Below are 20281 nucleotides of genomic sequence, written 5' to 3' on the forward strand. Positions count from 1 at the left end.
GGCAGCTCCCTGTCCCAGCTGTGTCTGTGAACAGGCAGTGGGCTGTGAGAGTCCATTAAGAACTGCTAAATTCCCATGTACATCGTTCTGAGATGGGAGAACATGGAGGTCTTAAACCAGATCTGAAACAAGGGACAAGCCAAATAGCTGAGAACTTCTGTAGCACCTGTGCAGATGTTCTAGACAAATGCCTGGCTTCTTTGTTGTTTTGAAAAACTTTCCATCATCCTCTGCCCTGAAGCAAGGCTCAAGTCAACCACTTGCTATTCTGGTCTTCTATCATAAAGTAGAGCTGAAGCAGAATATTGGTTTTGCCCTTCTTACTCTTCTATGGTTCCTTTCCTGTGGAGAAACAAAGATAAAATGTCTCATCTTCCCTTTTGTAAACTAAAAGAAGTCAGTCAAATACATGTAGTGATTCCCTGTCCTTAATGCTCCCACTCCCTGAAATACGTACATTCCTCTCACTTATGGAAGAACTTGTACTCCACAATTTATTTCTGCGTCTAAAATTTCCTTATTTTCTTCCACAATGACAACGCTGGAACCAGAAGACATCTATCATTTGCTATTATCTCCAGGGAGTGGAATACCATTCTAAACACAGCTACCTGACAATATAACAGTGGTGCTAATGGTGGGGCGTGCCTGTTTTCTACTCTCCTACCTCCCTTAACCAGTTCCATTGCATGACCTGGCCAAGCCACACCCCTGTGTGAACAATGCTGCTGCTCCTGTGCTGCATTATTTTTATGTGACATCTATGCTGAACTGTCCTGCTTGCATGGACTGACTGAACCAAACCTACTGCTGGAGGATGAGTGACAGGCTTCCAGCATTTCACGTGCATCTTGAGCCACATTGCCGTGGGCTGTGACCCAGTTGTGAACTGAATGGGAGACCTACATGAAAAAGGAAGCAGTGAAGATGAATCAGGGGGTGGTAGTTTTTCTGCTGAATCAGAACTGTATTGATGCCATATATGCTTCAGCAACATCTGAAGTGATGCTATCTAGATCCCTAAGAATTTGTGACTGAAAAACTAGAGTGCTGTCTTTTCATTCAGATACAGACACATATGATAAATTAAACTGTCCTGTATTTGTCTCTGTGCATTTCATATTTCTCAGTTGATTTTAAATTCCAGGTTCTTTTTGTTTAGCAAAATAAAAGCCATGGCTGTAGAAGTATAAAATTACGATTTATAGACATGCTTATTGAAAAGCCCTACCAAATAAAGGTAAAAATACCATTTATTGAAAAACATGCCCTTCTAGGGTTTTGCAGCCTTCTTTAAAATCTTAGCAGTAGTAATTTTTTTCTGTATTAACTGCTTTTAACAGTCTGGCTCTACAGATCACATCTGTCAGGTGTAATTCTCATTTTTCCCACTGCTCAGGATACAAACTGTATGAAATGCAGTGACATGGATGCATGAAGGCACGTGGCAGAATCCTGTTACTATTGTCATTACCTGATTGGCTTCAATGGACTTGCTCTGTGTTCATGCCCAGATACAGCTTTTCCTGACTAACCCATTCCCTTTTGTCCTTTCTGTCTGTTCCAGGGGAAATTACTGTGCACGTGCCATTGTATTATTTCTTGAGCTATCTAGCATTTTTTTACTTTGTTGCTATATAGTTAAAAAGGACTTTGAGAACTCAACAGGAACATGGACTTTAAGTAGAAAGTAGGACAACAATTAAAAGCAGAAGGTACTAAAAGAAACATTTTCTGCAATTATAGTCTGTGACTACATTTTCAGTAAAGGTGGAAGCAAGGTCTTATTGCAGGTAACTCCAGGAATTTCATTTTTATTCAATTCAACCATAACTGAAATAATGACATAAAATACATACAGAGGGCTTTGCACAAATAAAATGTGTATTCTGCATTTCTAACTCCTTGTGTGGAAATGCCTAGTTATAGATCTCTGTGTGTGTGATTAACAGGAAGGGCTCTGAGTTTTTGTAGTAATCTTGTATTAGCCATGTACCGAGAGTGTTAAGTGAGAGCAAACAGTTGTATCAACAGGTCTGAGAAGTGATATGATGCTTGTAGCTAAACCGAGCTGGACATTCAGGTAGCCTTATGTGTTATGTCAATTCAGAAGGGTAACAGTAGCTGCAAATGCACCAAAGATGCATTTGCCAGTGAAAGACAAAATACTATTCAAGAGAAAAACTGCACAACATTATATATGGGTTTGTATACGGCATATAAGAACACCTATGGCAACTGACTTTGGGGGCTCAGTTTCTGATATGTGTCAGTCTGTTTTATGACCACTAGCAGACTAAAATTTTCACATGAGCTGTAATACCCAAAAAAGAGAGTCTGATGGTGCTGAGCTAAGTGTGTTTGTAGACTACAACAGTGAGAGCTGGCAGAAAAAAGAAACAGCTTTGAGAAAACATAGTTGATCAAGGCTCCAGTTCTTACTGTCTGGTACTGAAATATTCTACATTTTACATCTGTCCATTTGATAATCTCTGCTATAAATGGATTTCATTCCTTAGGGATGATGAAGGCAGAATAGATCTTAATCCCCCTGGAAAGTGAAGGCTATTAGAAGTTAATTATAACCCATTTTTGTAGCAATACAAATGGGACTTTATAACCTTAATGACCACAGGTGTGAGTTCTTGTACAATTTGTAACTGCAATTATTCCCAAATCTCATAGGATTAATATTCCAGTTGATCATATGTTACCAGAACTTTTCTTTTTCCTCTGGACTGTGTCAGCAGTTAGCCTGAAGATGGACAGGAGATTATAGTAAGACCAGGCTACCTGCTCCTGCTCTTCTAGGAGGGCAGACCTTCCTCCTCCATGTGTTGCATGCTCTGTGTCCATCTTGTGATCAGAGGCTTTTCATAGAAAGGCCTGTTGATTCTGTCACATCCTGTTTCATTTTTTCCCACAGCATAATGGTCTTTGGGCCTCCAGGGAAATAAATATTTCAGTAATGCTGCTGATGGGAAACAGGGTAGTTACAAAAAAACCAAAGAAGGTGCCTACACTTTAAATTTCTTGCTGTTTCTATGTAATTATATTAACTATTTCACAATAACGATTGCTTTAGATATCCATGCTGGAGTGTCATCTTGTAATTAACCTGCTGTGCGTTTGGACCATTGTAGTCACAGAGTGCTGGCAGGTTTTGAACTCAAAGCACAGCATGCTGGTCAGATTATGTTCTGCCACCATGTTGTGTATTGTCTATGAGCAGTCTGTATGATTATGTATACCTTTTGGGCAGTCTGTCCAGCTGTAAAAATCTGTAGAATACTGTTATTTTGTCAAACTAGTTCCTAAGTAGTGATTTACTTTCTATTCCCCCATCTTTTTCAGTAAACTAGTGCCACGTCCCAAGCACAGTATGAAATGCTCACAACAGTGTACAATGACTCTTGCAGGAAAAAAGATCTGTAAACTGTGGCAAATCTACTTCAGATTATCAGAACCAAGAAGGTAAGGTCATGGGGCCTGGCAAACAGGGACATGCTGAAAGCAAGCAGATGCTTCTCCCTGAGGTCCCCGGGAGCGAAAGAGGGACACTGGAGAAAGAGGGGAGTGACTGTGTTAAACCTCCACGGGGGATGAGAGAGAACGGTAAATGTGCAATAATGAGCTGCAGCCATGAATACATCCGGAGTGTGCCCAAGGCAAGCAACAGCTGAGCACGGGAGCACCTTTTCAAAGCAGAGGAGACCTGTTGCTTGCTAGAAGCCTGTCACATCTAATACTGTTGGTGGGGAATCAATCATGCCCAGGAGGACAAGGGAGTGGTCAGAGGTCCTTAGTCTGGGGAGCTATCAACAAAGCAAACCCACACTTCGGGGATCTCCTGAGTCAGTAGTTGTAGACATATCTTCATGTTTCATAGCCCTTGTAACTTGTTTGCCATGAGTTTACCCAGCTACTTTTTGGGAGCATTTATACTCTTCATGATCAGTGATTCTTCTGACATAATTTCACACGGAAATATGGTGCCTGGTTTTCTTCAAATCCACTGTTCTCAAGGGTAGGAAAAAATGAACAGCTATTCCCTGTTCAGTTCTGCGTACCAGTCATGATCTTCTATGCTTCTGTTGCCCACTCCCTGCCACTGTCTTTTGTCCAAGCCAAAGATCACAAATCTGTTTATCCTTTCTTAATCCAAAAATAATTCTGGAGCTTTTTTTTCAGCTCTGCTGTGTACATCTCATATTCCTTCAACAGCTTTTCTTGAGCTTTCTTTTTGCCACTTGGGGAGTACCAGGTATTCACTCCATACAAGTGGTTGGCTTCATAATCCCTGTAGTGTAGGCAGAGCTCTGGGGATGAAGAAAAAGTTGTTCCAAATGTTGCTTTCATGCAAAGAGGGGTCACACAGGCTACACAAGGGCTGAAGAGATTGCAAATGGTTGCACGGTCAGCTAGCAAGGCAGCAAAGAAATCACATTCATTACTATACCTGTGTATCTTGCTGCTGGGGGAAAGGAAGAAGATTCAGAGAGTATCCAAAAAAAAGGGGACTACTAACCTTGCATATAGGTTACTCCTTGGATGATATTAATTTGAGGATTAAATAGAAGATGCTCCTTTTCAAACAAATATTGGTAAATCAGGTAAATGTGTTCTGCTGCTATTTTCCAAGAAATGGGGAGAGCTGCTACTAAGATAGACATAACTGAGAAAACCATATTTTTATTGACTGTGTATTATCCATGGACAAGTCTTTTCCTCATCTGCATTTAGAAGATTTCCATCGAAATTAATAATATTCTCAAACTTGATGCAGAACTTGCAAATATTCTCAGAGATCTGATTATCGTGCCTTATTCTCTCATGCCAATGATTATCGTACCATACTCTTATCATATAGGAAGGGAGGTCCTTTTCCATAGTGTAGTACTCTGTGCCTGTTCTTAGAAAAGCAGTTGTGTTTGTGCATTGCAGTGACTCGGCAGACCCACGTACATGCCTTTTTCCAGAGGGAAATAAAGTCCAGAAGGCACAACTTGTAACTAACCAGGGCAATCTCACAGGTCTGTGAACTCCTTCTCAGCTGAAACCACAAAGGTCATCAGCTGTCTGCATACCAGAATTTAAATAGACATTTTGCTCACCAGAATGACCAGGAACAAGTGCTGAGGGATAGCCCTGTGGGTAGACAACATACTTGTGAAGGAACTTGTTTCTGTTGATGATGATACACCTATTATCCACCTGCAAACCCACAAAAGCAGCATTATAACCAGGACTTAAGACAGGGGGTGATTCATATGGAAATGCAATTGTTTGTAGGAACAAGACACCTTGCCACAAAAAGAATCGTGTAACACACAGCCAATCTTGCCTTGAGAGAAATCCAAATACAAGTGGACGTTCTAATTCATTTGCCTTGGGCTGTATTACCTTCCCTGGAAGGAGAAAAGAATAGGGAAAACAACAAAAATAACAAAAATGCAGACCCTTCATTCATTCCTCTGGGCTGGGCAATGATTTCTTCCTCTCTTCCTCAGATCCTTGTCATGTCGATAGCTCAATATCCTGCCCTGGGGACAGAGAGCTGAGAGGCAGAAGAGAACAGAGGCATTGTACACAGAGAGGGTGAGGCACCTATAGTTCACTGCAGTTTCAGTTTTTCCAATGCAAATTTCCTCTCTTCGGCACCCTGGTCGTTAACATCTTAACGGGTAAGGACATTGCATAGCCATAACTCTGTTTTCTCGCGGTCTTAATTTAATTACATGGAGACAGGAGATAAATTATTTTAAAAATGCTGTTTAAGGTATTTGTTCTGCCATTTCTTTCAAACAAAAGCATCTCCTTTCCGTATAACTGCCTTGATTACTGGGGAATGTAGTGCTCATGACAGATGCCCAAAGCTGCAGAGGAAGATGTGTGTGCCTAGGCCATGTAGGGTGGTGTAGGGTTACTGCGTTCCCTCAGCCCAGATCCGGAAGAGCTGAGCATCTGAAATGCTGAAGTCCACACCTGCAATCTGACTCGGGGCCAGCCGGCTTGGGCAGACCACACTCAGCCTGTTGGACCTTTGGCACTGAGGCTGATGCTGTCATTCGTGCACTGAGCTGCCCCGGCTTTGTGCCTGTCAACCCCGAGGCTGGCTGGGGTCTCGGTGCTTTCTGATGAGCCTGGTACCCATTCCTGGAGCACGGATAACAACTGACAGACCTGGGTGGCTCACGAATTGCTGTGGGAAGAAGGGGAGGACAGCGTCCAGCTTTTACATAGCACTCTCTGCTTACAGTGCTCAGAGGTGGGTGCCGGAGAACGGTACTGAATGGCTGCCAGGGGCTCCTGCGAGCTCTAACCCCCGTTTTCCAGTTCCGGGAGGTGACTGTGTGACAGATGGACCTGTCTGGGTCTCCCTTCGAAGCCTCTCTCCCCAGGCTGCACCCCGACACCCAATATTCCCGTGAGCGGAGGGCATGCCACCCTGCACTGGCACCTGAGCGTCCCACAGCGACTTTGCCGCGTATCACCCCACGCGAGGAAGTTGGGCACTTCAGCGGCCCGAGAGCCGACGCGGGGCCGCGAGTTCCGCGGGGCGGAGAGGGAAGCGGAGCCCCGCGCAACCCCGGCCCGCCTCCGCCCGGCCCCTGCGGCCGCCCGCGGCCAAGTGCGCGGGGGCGGAGCGGCGGCGCCGGCCCGAGGAGCCGCAGAGAGCGCCGGCCCAGCGGCCCGCGGGGATGCTGCGCTACAGTTCGGGGCTCACGGTCACCGCCACCACCCCCCGGAGGCCGCCCGGCGACGGCGGCCGCTCCCGGCGGAAGGTGCGCGGGGTAGCGCGGGGGGGCGGCGGGGAGATCCCGCGGGCGGGGTCGCGGAGCGAAGCGGAGGTTTGACTTCCCCCCTCGCGTAGTTACCTACGAGGTAACTCTCTTTCTCTCTCTCCCCACCCCCCCCACCCATTATTTTCGGTGTTCTCAGGTGAAGCTTGCGGTGTGCGAGAGCATCTTTTTGTGCGTTCGTTGTAGGTGTGGGGAGAGGAAGAGTTTTTGGGGAGTCCTGCAAGGCTTTTGTAGTTCTAGACCCTGGCTTGTTCTGTAAACCTGCGAGGAAGGTGTACTTCTGTTGGAGACGTACCCCGCATCCTTGAAATGTGTCTGGATATTTACAGTTGAGAACTCGCCTATCCTAAAAAACTTGCCTATCGTGAGAAAGCTCACCGTAATGATTTAGGTGGCAATAGTGATTTAATTGTATAATCAGTTCCTCAAATGCAGATCTATAATTTGCTGATTTTTAAAAAATTTAATAAATGTGATAAATAATAACCATGTATTAATCTGTTGGGCTTCTAAAAAGTTGCTTAAACTCAGACAGATATGACAGGAATGCTCTGCAGCTACCCAGCTTTAAATAGCCCTTTTCTTGCTGCTGTAACTACACTCCTATCATTGTGAATGCTGATTCCACATGTGAAGAAAAAAATCAAAATCAGTGATAAACTTATCCTTACCAAAAATACATCCATACGATCATGATGTTTCATGAATTATGCAGTTATTGTTTTGATGCTTCGAAAATATGAGTTCATAATTGAAAAACTGAAGAATGTTGTGTTGCTCTGGTTTTACGTGATAGCAAGGTCAGAATCGTCTTCCTGAGAAAAAGATCCCTGGTCTCCCTATACGCCTTCTGTGTTCCCATTGAGTTTCCTTGTTTTAGTATTTCTTAAAGAAGTTACAGTAAGGGAACTTCTGTTCAGGTGATAAACTTCTTATTTTCATCCCCACGATAGGTTTCCTGGGAATGACGAACTGTGTTTGATACATTCTTCTAAGGAAACTGGTAAAAATTTAATTTGCAACTACAACCCACTGGGAAGCTCTTGTCCCTTATTTTAGTGAAATGTGACTCCCTTATTGTGAGTTGTCAGAAGAGGAGAGAAAGACAGTTAGAATAACTGCTGAATAAATGAAAGATCTGTGTCACATTCCTGTGTGCCTGCGGTCACAGGAAAAGTGCCCTTTAATTGTGTGTGGAATCTCATGGCAGAGATTTCATCAATGGAGAAGGCTAATCAACAGATAAATGACCAAAGAAAGTACCTTCTTCTTTGCTTTTTAGGACTGAAATTAAACATGCACTGTTGTTCTGCTTTTACCTTCAAAAGTCTAAAGCTAACACTGGACCTTAGGCAAATGGAGTGATTTTTGGCCATTGAGCTGATAGGGTAGTAGATAGTTCCTCAACAAACATGTTATTCTCATTTCTTTTATCAGTATCAACGTATTAATATGTTGATACTGAATATTAAATTCTGGTGGTGTTGAACTCCAGAGTTGGTTTGAAGCTAGATCAGTCTGGAGCCACATCTTTTTCCTGTGGTGTTCTTGTAAAAATCTTAGAGACTGGTCGCAAGTAGAATAGCCTGTATTTTTCTACTGCTGTACTAGTAACTTTGGTTATTCTATAACAGCGTTGCTCATAAATTTAACAATTAATTTTAATGAAATAATCTGTAATTATTTCAGCCCATAGTTAACTATGATTAATGCCTTTCTGGGTGCTTTGTTTTTTGGAAAGGGGGAAGAAGAGGCTGAAGAACATTACTCAAACTGAATCTGTCATCTGTGTTTAAGTTGCACCCTAGTGATTTGAGTAGGATGGTAAACATAAATGTGGATTGTGGATCTGGGCCATGAATTCTCAACATTTTAAACTAAGCTAGATTGGGGTTTTTTTTCCTTAACTGCCATATTGCAGTAGCTCTCCTCTATGCTATCCCATTAGCCTCTTAGAAATTTGGTAAAAAAGCATGTTTTCAGGGTTACTTTTCATTGCAGTCAGGAAACTTCTGCTGTTTGGTGTCATGTTGGGGTGAACCTGTCAGTCTTTTGTTTACTTGTCTGTGTCTTTGTTTCACAAATGATATCAGATGAGCTTTGGAAATGCCACTCATGGGTTGTTGGTGTCAAAAAGCCAGGAGCGAACATAAAATGTCGTCACATTTAAGATTATTTATATTGTTGACTTGCCAAAGCTACAGATGCTGCAAATTAAACAAAAATCTGTCAGTCTTGTAGGACTTTTAGAAAGATACCTGTTTCTTCTTCTACCCAGTATTTATTTTTAAAAGTTACACTCACAAAGTAACAATGCCAGTGACATAAAGGTAAGCTGGAAGTTGTGTCTGTCCCTGTTTTTTCTCACTTGTTCTTACTGTCAATACGCAGATGAAGGAAATTGAATCGCAGCTCTTTCTCTCATTCTCCTCCCCACTTTCTCTCTGCATTACCCAGTTTGTTTCTGGAAATTGCTTTTTCATCCTCAGTTGCACGTTATCCTGCCACTGTTTGGCACTGAGTCGAGACTCTTCCTGTTGGGATTTCATTTCCATTTTAAGGCATCACTACAGCAGTGTTTGCTGTGGGAGGAGGGCTTGCTGTGATTTCCATGTGAGTCTGCTCATTGATTTGGTCAAGTAAACTCACCAACAAATGGCACAGTGTGTTGTTCCTTCAGGAAGCCCTGCAGAGCAAGAACAGTGTATGTACGGTGTTCAGAACTGCTTCTGGGGGCTGGAGGAAAAAGCAGTGCCTGTTGTTTTTCCTTTCCAATCTCCACAGTGTTTCTGAATTTTACAAGATGGGTCTGTGGTTCTGTCCTTAGATAGAATGCATCATCTGGGGCCTAGGAGGAGCAGGACTGCATTGCTACTTCATACATTTGCTGCTGTTTCCCCAGAGATGCTGAGGAAGTCCTATTGTTGTAAACAATAGCAGAATACAGCCTGTGTAAGTTTGTTCCAGCAAGGAACTGGGTGGTACTTTGCCACTGCTGTACAAGCCTTGCTGGGCAACTTCAAGGCTGGAATCCTTATGGTTGCCAATTGGGGTGGGGTGGGGTAAGTGCTTTGGGGGTAATAAATAAGGCAAAGTGAAAAGGGCAAGAAAAAATAGCTTAAATGATAACAAGCTTTTGATTGTACAGAGGTTTTAGTCTCAACAAATGATTGTTGTTAATTTGTATTTCCAACCTAGTTGTTATGACTTGACTGCCATCTGTACTAGACTTCTGTGATTTCCTTCATAGTAGCCCTGTAACACCTGTGATGTGAAGGGCAGTCGTGGTTCACTCACTCTACAGCTACAGGGATAATTAACTTACTTACAATCACTGCACTGTGAATCTGTGTTGGCTATAATTAGCCTCGTACTGATTAATAGGCAAGTTATTTGCTTCAGAGAATCATACACAACCCCATTTCTCCTAACTTTGAGTTGCCAGTCAATATCTATTTCTAGTTATTTCAGGCATTTTAAATGTTTTATCCTAGCAATATGTTCATCCCATTCTGTCCAGTTTTCCTTTGTTCAAAATCAGTGTAAGAAAAAGTTTGCCTCATCTATCACTTCCTGCACAGCACAAATTCACTTCTATATCCTATTTATGGCTCTGGTCTTTGTTTGCGTACATGGAGGAATGCCAGTCTCTGTTTCCCTTCTTATTGTAAACATGTTGTAAGAGGAAAGAGCCATAATAAGCTAATGGGAGGAAAGGGCAGGGGGAAATAGATGAGAAAAGGGGATGTTAATTACCTTACGAATCAATGAGTTTCAAAGATGAGGAGTTTATTATTAATATATCTGGATAACTAATCTGTAAGTAGAAAGTATGACCAGCTTCTGTAATATATGAAGAGAATTTGTTGTTCTTAGAACAAACATAGCAGCCAATCAGTATCAAAAGCCAACGTACCAAGTTTCGTAATTTTTAAATGCATTTCATTGTTTCAGTATTCTTTAGCAAATATGAAAGCATAAACTGCTTTTATACTAAGTTTTGGAGTCCTTACATCACTTTGTGGCTTCTTGTTCTAGATTTGCTAGCATATGGATGAATGATAAATTAACAGTGAGGCAGCCACTGCACAAAACATTGCTTTCACAGATACACCTAAAGAGTAGGTTATATTTCACCTTGATCTTCTTATAGACTTTTTTCCCTTCTTATTCTTTGTAGTACAGACACATCTCACCTATTTTATTAGAACTTTATCTATCTCAGGATATTGTTTCTTGCTGGCCTTGCAGACCTGAAAGACTAAACTGAGAGGAAGATGGAAGGCAGTATGTAACATTTAAAACATACAGTTGACAAGTACAATACCAGTAGTCTAAATGTTAGTGAATTTTCCTCTCAACAGATTTAAAGAAACGCCAGAAGAAAAATAGCGAAGTTGTAGATAGTTCTTCCAATTGCTTTTGCTTGGGAAGAACAAAAAGTTAAAGCCTGTTTGAAAAGTTGAAAAAGGACTTTTGTCTGGAAACGGAAAATAGGGATCCTTGTTGTGATGCTGAACAGTCTTCTCTGAAGAAGTTTTATTGTAAAGAGACTTGAAAATGCAGTCAAGGCAGCTTAAATGATATATAAGACAGTTGGAAGAAATTAATTGAAAAATGGTAATGTGTGGGGTGTATGGGAAGGGCTTTGCTGCAGTGCTCTGAATGCAGTGAACAGAACATTATTGCCATTTTAAAGGCAAAAGGAGGTGCTGTAATGACCAAGATGTGAGCCTGAACAAGTGCAGTGGGAAGGTGGGTGTGAGAGAGAGACACACATTCAGCATGACTCCAGGGGAAACTGGAGAGATCTAGATGAAATGAGATGCTGGGCTGCGGAAGAACAGGGATGATGGCCCACAGTAATCATGAAAGAGATACTTCAGAGGTTTTGAGGAAGAGCTTTAAGAGCTCTCTTTGTTGCCAACAGACAGCTGGGATTTCACAGGAAGATACTGTGCAGCTTTGAATTCAGACAGCCAAATTTTTCATTTCATCATTTGCTATGCTCTGCTTAGGACTTAGAGTTGTTTTCCACAAAAACGTCTCGTGAATAGGACTAAGATTGAATGTTTTAACCAAGTTTCTTGTATGAAATGCACTGCTTTGAAAACACCATTAAAACAAAGATGTCTCAGCCCAAAGCAAGGCAAACTGCAACTGGGGACAGAAAGGTATCGTGCCTGTTGGCAAGAGAATGGCTGTTCTAAAATCAGTTAGGAAACAACACTTCTTAAATTTTTTCTGAAGCTTAAGTTCTGAAGCTTAGTATTTACACACCATTTGTATGTATCAGATTTCAATAATATTCTTATTCCACATTAAGTGGACTTGCAGTACTGAGGTATCCTTGGATCAAATACTTGGCTATATGCTGAGCAGGAAAGAAGCATTTACTCTAAAATACACTCTGTGTTTCTAAATAATCCCTTTTGAAGAATAAAAGTATGCCAAATCAGCAAACAAAACCCAGAAAGCAGAAAATTATGTTCATTGTTCTGTTATCTCAGCTCTCAATGTCATTTATGAGTACCTAGGAACAAGTTGTTGATTGAAATGGTTTTTTGCTACTTCAGGTATGTTTGTAATTATGGGGATGCCCTTGAATTATTTTTTGCCAGCTAAAAACCCCTCTAGCCTTCAAAAATAATATCTCGTCATCTGTGTGGTAGAAAACAGAAAATAGTAAGTTCAAATTTGAATCTCAGTACAGTTCATTCTGTAAAGCAAATTATTAAAATAATTTTTGTGATTTTAACACCTAATCTTGTTCTTCTTTCAGATGAATGTGTGTAGGTTACGCTTAACAGTACCACCTGATGAAGTGTCACAGCCTGAACAGGGACCAAAGGAAACTGAGAGAAAGAAAAGTGTAAGTTTTAAGAATCAAGAGTTACATTCTCTATAAATAAGAAGTAAATATTGTCCTCCACAGATGTTGATATTTGTTGTTTTGGCAGCCCAAAGCCCAGTCATCTTGGAACATTTAAGAACATGTGGATGGTCATCAAGTTGGGTGTGAGCTTTGAGCCTTGGAGTTAGGGATGGCAAAACTGCATGTAAAATAGGACAGTGGTAGAGAAACAACAGAGATTGATGGTGATTTGTGACTGAGGTACATTTAAAACTTGATTATTTCATATTTATATATCGAAGAGCAGGAAACTGTTACCAGGAACAGTGTCCTGTATTAAACAGGATCTTGATCAGGATCCTCTTGATCCCAAAAGAAGGTTTTATGTTTCCTGTAGGCTTAACAGTGTGCAAGATTTGAGCATTAATGTAGGTGGTATGCGGGGTTTCTTGATGTTTTGTGTGTGTTAGCTAGTTTTGGTAAATGGTGATGTACAAATAAGAAATATAAAATAAAGAATTCAAGATTGTTCTGAAGTGAAAGCGATTTGAAGGTCATGTGCTTAGAAGGGTTCAGAAGGGCATTTTTTTGGCAGGTGTGAGTAGTGTGTGCACAGAAAAAATTTTACAATCTGTTTTGGTGCAGAACTTGTTCTTTAAGAGCAGTTTCACAGCAAGAGAAGATGTTTCATTAGTCTTAAGGATGAAGACTAAAAGGGGAAGCTGAACAGCCTCCACAACTTTACCACATATATACTGTGATAAACCAAAATCAAACAAGAAGCTGGTGAGGTTTGCCAGACTCAATATCTGAATAGCAGTATGACAACAGGAAGAGAAACAACAATAGGATTTACTAGAAATAATTTCTTAGTGATATTTAAAGGCAAAAGTAACTGTAAAATTACCGAGAAAGACTAACATTCTAAGAAATAAAAATAAGTGCAAATTAAAATGCTCAAGATAAGGATTCCTTATCAGTTATTTTTTGTCCTGAAATCTTTTATACACTCAGGTTTTCACGCACGGGTCTGGCAGAGTAATTGGTTCTTCAGGATCTAGAAATGTTACTTACACGATAGATTAAATAGTCCTTAATGCAAACTGAATTTGGGCCACCATTGAAGAGTAATAATTCATTTTGTACAGAGGTGTTTGTTTGTAGCACTTAGAGTAGCTTCTCTGTCAGTCTCTTGTCAGCTTGTATCTGATTGCAGAAACCCTCGGACTGGCCTAAGTTTATGGGCTTGTTGCCTTAAGAGGAATCTGAGTTTGCTTTTGAGGAGGATAGGTATTTACTCATACCTTACTCACTTTATGGTTCTGAGTAATGTGATAATGAGAAAGAATTGTTAATGATCAGGGTTGGACAATTTGTAGTGACTTTCTTACGTGACCAGTTTTTTTCTCTGTGGAACCTTGTTTTTAATGAGCTGTTACTTCCCCCATAATACAAGTAAAGGCAAGTGGGCTTTTTATCAGAGAATGTTGAGGAGAGGATAGGAAGATAATAAATACATTATTTGGCTCAATGTACAAAACAGTGATGTTGAAGAGATGGGTCCTTATTAGTTGAGATCAGGAAAAACCGTATGCAATTTAAGTATTGTATGTTCTGAGTAGTTTCTAAAATTCAGTACTTTTAGACAATTTAAAGACTTTAAAAGGCTTCAGAGCTAGATGGGATCTACTCAGCCAATTTCATAGCAATTAAAAAATACAGAGGAATTGTGCCAACTACTTGTGTTTTATAGTTTCTGTGTAATTAAAAAAAATACCCCACAGATAGTATAGCCATAGTGTATGGAAGCAGCTACAAAGAAGTCACTGCTCATGAACTGGTTTTTCCTCCTGTCTCGAAAGCCAGACAGCAGTGTATTACCTGTAGATTTTTATTGTGTAATCAATTGCTTTATGTGTTCAAATTAGTTACACAGTAATGTCCAGTGCACACATGGCTCATGACTAGTCATGCTGTGATGCTTTTACTGCACATTTAATTTTTAAAAAATCTAAAAGCAGTGATCAGATGTCTCTGCTGATCACCCGTGTTCAGCTGGCTTCATGTTAATGAAATCACTTCGAGAACAAGTTCTACAAATGTTAGATAATCCTCACACAGTCCTATGAGAACTGTGTCCCCTTTTTGGAAATAGAGATAATAGAAATTAGGGAACTGCTCTGTTTTCTACCTTGCACTTTATAATTTAAGGTCAAAAAATCCAGCTTCAGCAAGAATCAAATTTAACATGAGATCCCTTGTTGGAATCTGGAGTTCTGTGCTGACTTTAATTGCTGACTCCTAAGAAAATGGGAGCTGAAAAATGCTTTTGGTATTTAAAATATATTAGTGTGACTTACAGAAACAAACTGTGGGGTTAATCTGTGGGATTGTACCATTTTTTCTGGAGTGCTCAACTAAGTCAGGCAGTCAGAGCCTGGCTGCAGGTGCTCTCCTGTTTGGGCAGGACAAGTCTCTGCCTCTGCTGCTGAGGGAGGAGAGCAAAGAGCTTGCAGTGTCAGAGGCAATGCCAGAAAACTATAAATACACCCTGGTGTGACATTTGGTTGTAATCTCCTCTTTCAACTCTTTCATTAGAAGGACGTGATTTTGAGCTGCCCTAATGTGACATGGTGATGGCTCACTATGTTTGTTACTTTTCTGCATCTCTCGGGCTCAGTACCATTAAGAGGTGCTTCAGTTGCAGAATCAGCTAATGAACTGCACAGCAGCTCTTGCTAGTGCTGATCCTCCCAATAACTTGTTTTGCTGCTGGATGTCAGACCAGAAGTGATTCTTTATCAGAAGAAAGCTCTTTTGTTGGTAGCTCTTGGCTTAGCCTTTTTCTTTGGAGTCCAAACTTTGCAGGAAATCTATGCTGCATTTCATTCAATCTGTATCAGTGCAGTAAGTTTCTAGATGAACTTTTTTACTGCTATGCATCCATGAAATAAAAATGTACCAGTGTAAGATATTAAAATGAAGTGATGGATCTGGGTGGTTTTGTTGCAACAAAATTGCTACAGGCAGTACTGTACTAGGGTGGCCTCTCCCTGCCTTTTCTGAAAGGCTGGCAGATGGTGCAGAGTTAGAGACTGATCTCAAAAACTGAAGGGGGAGTGAGCTTGTGTCAGGTTGGATTTTTGTACTCATATTTAGGATATGATACCCTGAAAGAAGCATATGAGAACTTAACTCACAGGTAGAGGCTGGTTGGTTGGGTTGTTCAAATTGTTAGCACTTTAGATAGAGAGAACCACAAACTATTCTGATTTTGTTCCATTATTTCTGTCCATCATAGACAATGGATGACAGTAGTGTGAGGCTGTTTACTTCACCATGAAGTACAAAGGAATATTGTGCTTGGCAGATTATATGCAAAATCTGCATGTTCTGAAGCCTGTCTTGTCTTGCATAATAAAGGGTTACCAGACAATTGTATTGTCCCTGTTTGAGACTGGGCTTATTTTTATCCATCAGTCTCTTTCTTCACTGTCATGGCTAAATTTAGAAGTGTCATTGGAAGCTGCAGCTAAGCTTTTGAGGGCAGAATGTGGAGATATGTATAGACAGACATTTCTTTTTCATTTGGATACGTGGACAAGAGAATGAAAATGAGATAACACTCTGGAAATTTGTGTCAATTTACTGTCTTTGTGGCTTTCAGCCAAGTTTGAGCAGTGTTTAGTTTTAAACTCAGCTTGGTACTTTGGCTGTATATATCCTCAAACACTTTAATTTTCTTATTTTTATTTTAAAGCATCACAGCTAAAAAGTGAAATTCTTTGTACTTCCTAAGCAAGAATATGGAAGCATAGCAAACATTTTTTTTCCCAGCAAAAAAAGTAAGCTGCAAAGAAGCCAGAAGGGGAATTTGCTTCTGTGCGTCATGGTGAGAATCAAGCAGAAACTTGTGTCCGGCCTGGTTCAAGAATATGAGTGCAGTGAACGTGGGGTTGTGGTGCACATGGAATCTAGGACAGTGCTTATTTTCTCTGCTGCTGCCAGCCCACTCCTGTCAGCAGAGCAGAACTTGTGCCTGAACAAATGTGGTTCATCTGCTACAGGTGATGTTACTGTTTCTCACCCTCTCCAGCACTGATTGTTTGATTTTTGACGTGTACTAATTTAGCAACACCTTTGTTAAAAACCAGCACTACATGAAAAATACAGAACGAATTCCACTGACTTCTGAGGTTACTGCTGTATTTGTTGTACCTTAGTTTCCCAATGTGTAAACATTGGCGTTCTGTCTACAGATTTCATGGGTTAGATGTGACTTTGTATAATGCCTGGCACTTCTCTTTTGAGATGGACCCTGAAATTCTACACCCAAGGAGCTTCAAAATTGGAATGTGTTCAGCGATGCATCTTGCATTCTTCACAAATTTAAGAACACTCATGTCTGTTGTGGCATATTTTCCCTATTGTAATACTGTTTTTATGTAAAACATTCTTAAGTGTAACATGGTTTTCATGGGCTGTAGAGGAATATGAAAAGACATAAAAACAGAGCTACCTTTTGTCAGAGCAGAGTAACTTTTCTTGGTGAGCTCAAAGTTATAAATGTGTCATTTTACTGAATAGAAAATATGTGACCTAAGTAACAGTGTGAATATTCTTGTTCCTTGTGTAATTAGGTAAAAGATAACTGGATATCTTAGAAATGTCTGGAATGTGGCTATTAAGGAAAAGATAAAGCCTCACTTAACTGATACAATTCTTGTTAAAAGTTTTTTGATGGTGTAGGTAAACAGAAGATCATGAGTCAGGAATATTTTAAGGCCATGGGGTACTAAACACAGAACTGTGTTAAGCATTACATTAGATGTCCTTTTTTCTCAAGAAAGATGTGTCTTCTGTGCTTTTCTTTCAATTTTGGGGCAGGGAGAAGTAAAAATATGAGCCTATCTGACTTTCATTTAAAAAACGGATATATTAGGAAGCAAATCATACCTCAGCGTTATTTATATAATGCAAATAAAACCATGGGCCATAGAAAAAACAGTTAAAAACTTAAATTTAGGGTTCGGTTTTATAATGTCTTCACCTGTTTCATGCTACTCGTGCTGACTCCTTGGACAGACATAAACAGGATGCAAGGTAATTATCAAGACTTTTGCAACCTTGGCGTGTAAGCTTCTGTTTTAAATATTTATTAGTTAAGTAAACACAAGTCTGTGTTTCTTTGGTACATTCTGTGTGATCACACCAAGCGCAGCTGTCTGTTGCTGCAACACAGACAGGACATGTTCCTGGAGGCTGATACAGGATGTGTGTGCATCCACATGATGTGTCCTTGCTGTCACCTTGGACTGCTCTAGAACTGACTATAGATGTAAAGAAATATTCGCAAATCGATTAAGCTATCTCTGCCTTTTCAGATCATTAGCTCACATTAGAAGGTATTTGGCTGATATTTTGACCTTAAACAGCAATGGTTGATTAATCTAATGTACCCTTCCACCTTCAAGAACTATTCTGGTTAGCTTTACAGTATTTACTTGCTCCTAAATACTTGCATGTATTTGCTTATGCTGTTATCTTCACTGAGATGCCTCACTGTACGTAAGAGTAGAGACCATTGAGGACTGATTCGAAAAATATCTGAGTTCTGAGAGTGGGTATGTATGGGACATAGAGGAAAATAATAGAAAGTATTTGACTTTAAAAAACTGTTCTGTAGTTCTTGAGGATGTGGAAAATCCAGGATTTGTGAAAGAGGAGGCATGGAAGAGAGGATGTGTCAGAGGAAGAACAGAGTATAAGGCAGAAAAGGAAAAAGCAGTGAAGGGAGAAAAATAGACAAAAGTGGGTGGAAGTAGCTTAAGAGAGGAGGCAAACTGGCAGAAGTATACTCAGTGCATGCTTAGTGATGCAGTTCTGTGGAGATCCTTGAGAACTGAGCTAATCAGCAAGGCCTCCTTTAGAGGCAAACCTGTATTGAAAAAGCAGTCAACAAACAAAGCAAGCCATCCACCTCTCAACCCTGCATTCAGAGGAGTTTTCTGATTGTAACCCTTTCCCTAAGAGGAGACTGCATCAGGTGAGCCCTTTTTTGGCTATTTATACAGAACCCTGAAACTAGTGGTCACTGAGTAGGAATTAAGAGTTACTAAACAGAAAAGGGTGAGTAGAAGATAAGCATGGCTGGAATAGAACAGCAATGAAAAAGGTTAGAGAAATATGAGAACAGTTATTTGTGTAGCTGTTGGCTCACACATCTTTAAAATAAGCAAGAACTGAAATTTTGACAGGCACTTGTCTGGGGATTGTGATACGAAGGAAGAAAAAGGAGAGGGTAAAAACAATATCCTGTATTTTAAGTAGCACATAGAACTGAAACAGTCAACAGATGATGGAAATTCTTTTAATCTTCTGAAAGAGGAGTAACAAAAGCATCTTAGGAGGCTTGTGCAAATACAGATAACAGGCAAGTTTAGCATTGTTGCAAGAGACATGTAACCAGTCTGCCTTTGTGCGTACCTAATCCTGCATGTACTATCCATTATAATGTAAATTTAAGTCTGTTCATCTCTGAAATACATATGTAAGTGCCATGGGTGATTCTCCAGCTGCAAAACCATTGGTCTGAATTTGTAGGTCTTTCTTAGAGAGGGGAAAGCATTCCTTAGGAATGTGTTCATAATATTCTAAAAATAAGGAACTTGGTCATAATTTTTATTCCAGAACTCTGCATACAGCACTTCAGACAATTCTGCTAATGTTTCAGAGGCCCAAAGGACCTTGGTATTGGTGATATTTAGCTGTTCACCTCATTAAAAATGAATGATCATGGGCAAAGGGTATGGATTTATGAATTCAATGTCTAGTGCCTTGGTAACCTCTAAACAGTCAAAGTGATTATTCATTCTGTTATCAGGAAGATGGAAACTTGTGTGTAATCCCTTTTTCCAGATGCAGGGGCGGAGCTGCAATGAACTATGAAAGAAACTGTACAACCCTGGAAGCAAACAAACACAAAATAATTATGAGTCATGTCCCCATCTAGTTTCTGTATTTCTCTATTTCAAAGTATGAAGTGTGGAGCTTTTGTTTGTGCACATCCAAACAGCAAAACAAAATCCTCAGTAATACATAATTATGAAACATCTCAGTATGAGGATATGAAGGTTTGCATATAATATTTACAAAGTGCAAAATTATATCATGTATAGGTAGGGCTGGTTGCCCAATATTTTCTTCATTAAATAGTTTTAAGGCTTTCTTTTCAAATGAAGGCTTACAGCTTTGTTGTTTTTTGCCTGAAATGTTCTCTATCAGGTGTCTGCTCTGTGATTGTTCCTCTCCCAGCCCTGCACACACACACACACACCCCCAGAGCTTCAGCAACATAGTTAAACTATTAATGATGTGGTAAAGAAGAGTGTGTAGGATACTGGGTTGAGGAAAATCTGTCAGTGCCGTGTGGGAAGGACACGATGTGAAACAAATGTCTGTCTCTATCCATTTTTCTTAATACAAATAAATTTTCCTGTTCATTTTCCCCTTACCCAAAGAAGTATTTATTCTTATATTGCCAGCATAGTTGTGTTGGTTTGGCTCCTAAAAACTGAGAGTGCTGCTGCTTTAGACTGCAGATGGTGTTCTCTCTTCATGGTCA

At 40.3% G+C, this 20281-nt stretch overlaps 1 protein-coding gene across 6 annotated transcripts in view; it reads left to right on the forward strand.

The window, feature by feature from the left end:
• Window positions 1-4798: 4798 nt before the first annotated feature.
• The window catches only part of LOC121669888 (myocardial zonula adherens protein), a 54981-nt gene continuing 39498 nt past the window's right edge, over window positions 4799-20281 (forward strand). The window contains exons 1-2 of one of the 6 annotated variants that reach the window (XM_042039466.1): window positions 4799-5684; window positions 12586-12675. In XM_042039466.1, the coding sequence (XP_041895400.1) occupies window positions 12586-12675 (90 nt within the window). In that variant the 5' untranslated portion in view covers window positions 4799-5684. The other 5 variants (XM_042039467.1, XM_042039470.1, XM_042039465.1 and 2 more) reach the window with 5 other exon arrangements.

The sequence above is a fragment of the Corvus kubaryi genome, unplaced genomic scaffold (genome assembly GCF_017639235.1).
Source record: "Corvus kubaryi isolate FWS band 111438036 unplaced genomic scaffold, C.kubaryi_AGA036_p1.0 37394, whole genome shotgun sequence".
Taxonomy (NCBI): Eukaryota; Metazoa; Chordata; class Aves; order Passeriformes; family Corvidae; genus Corvus; species Corvus kubaryi.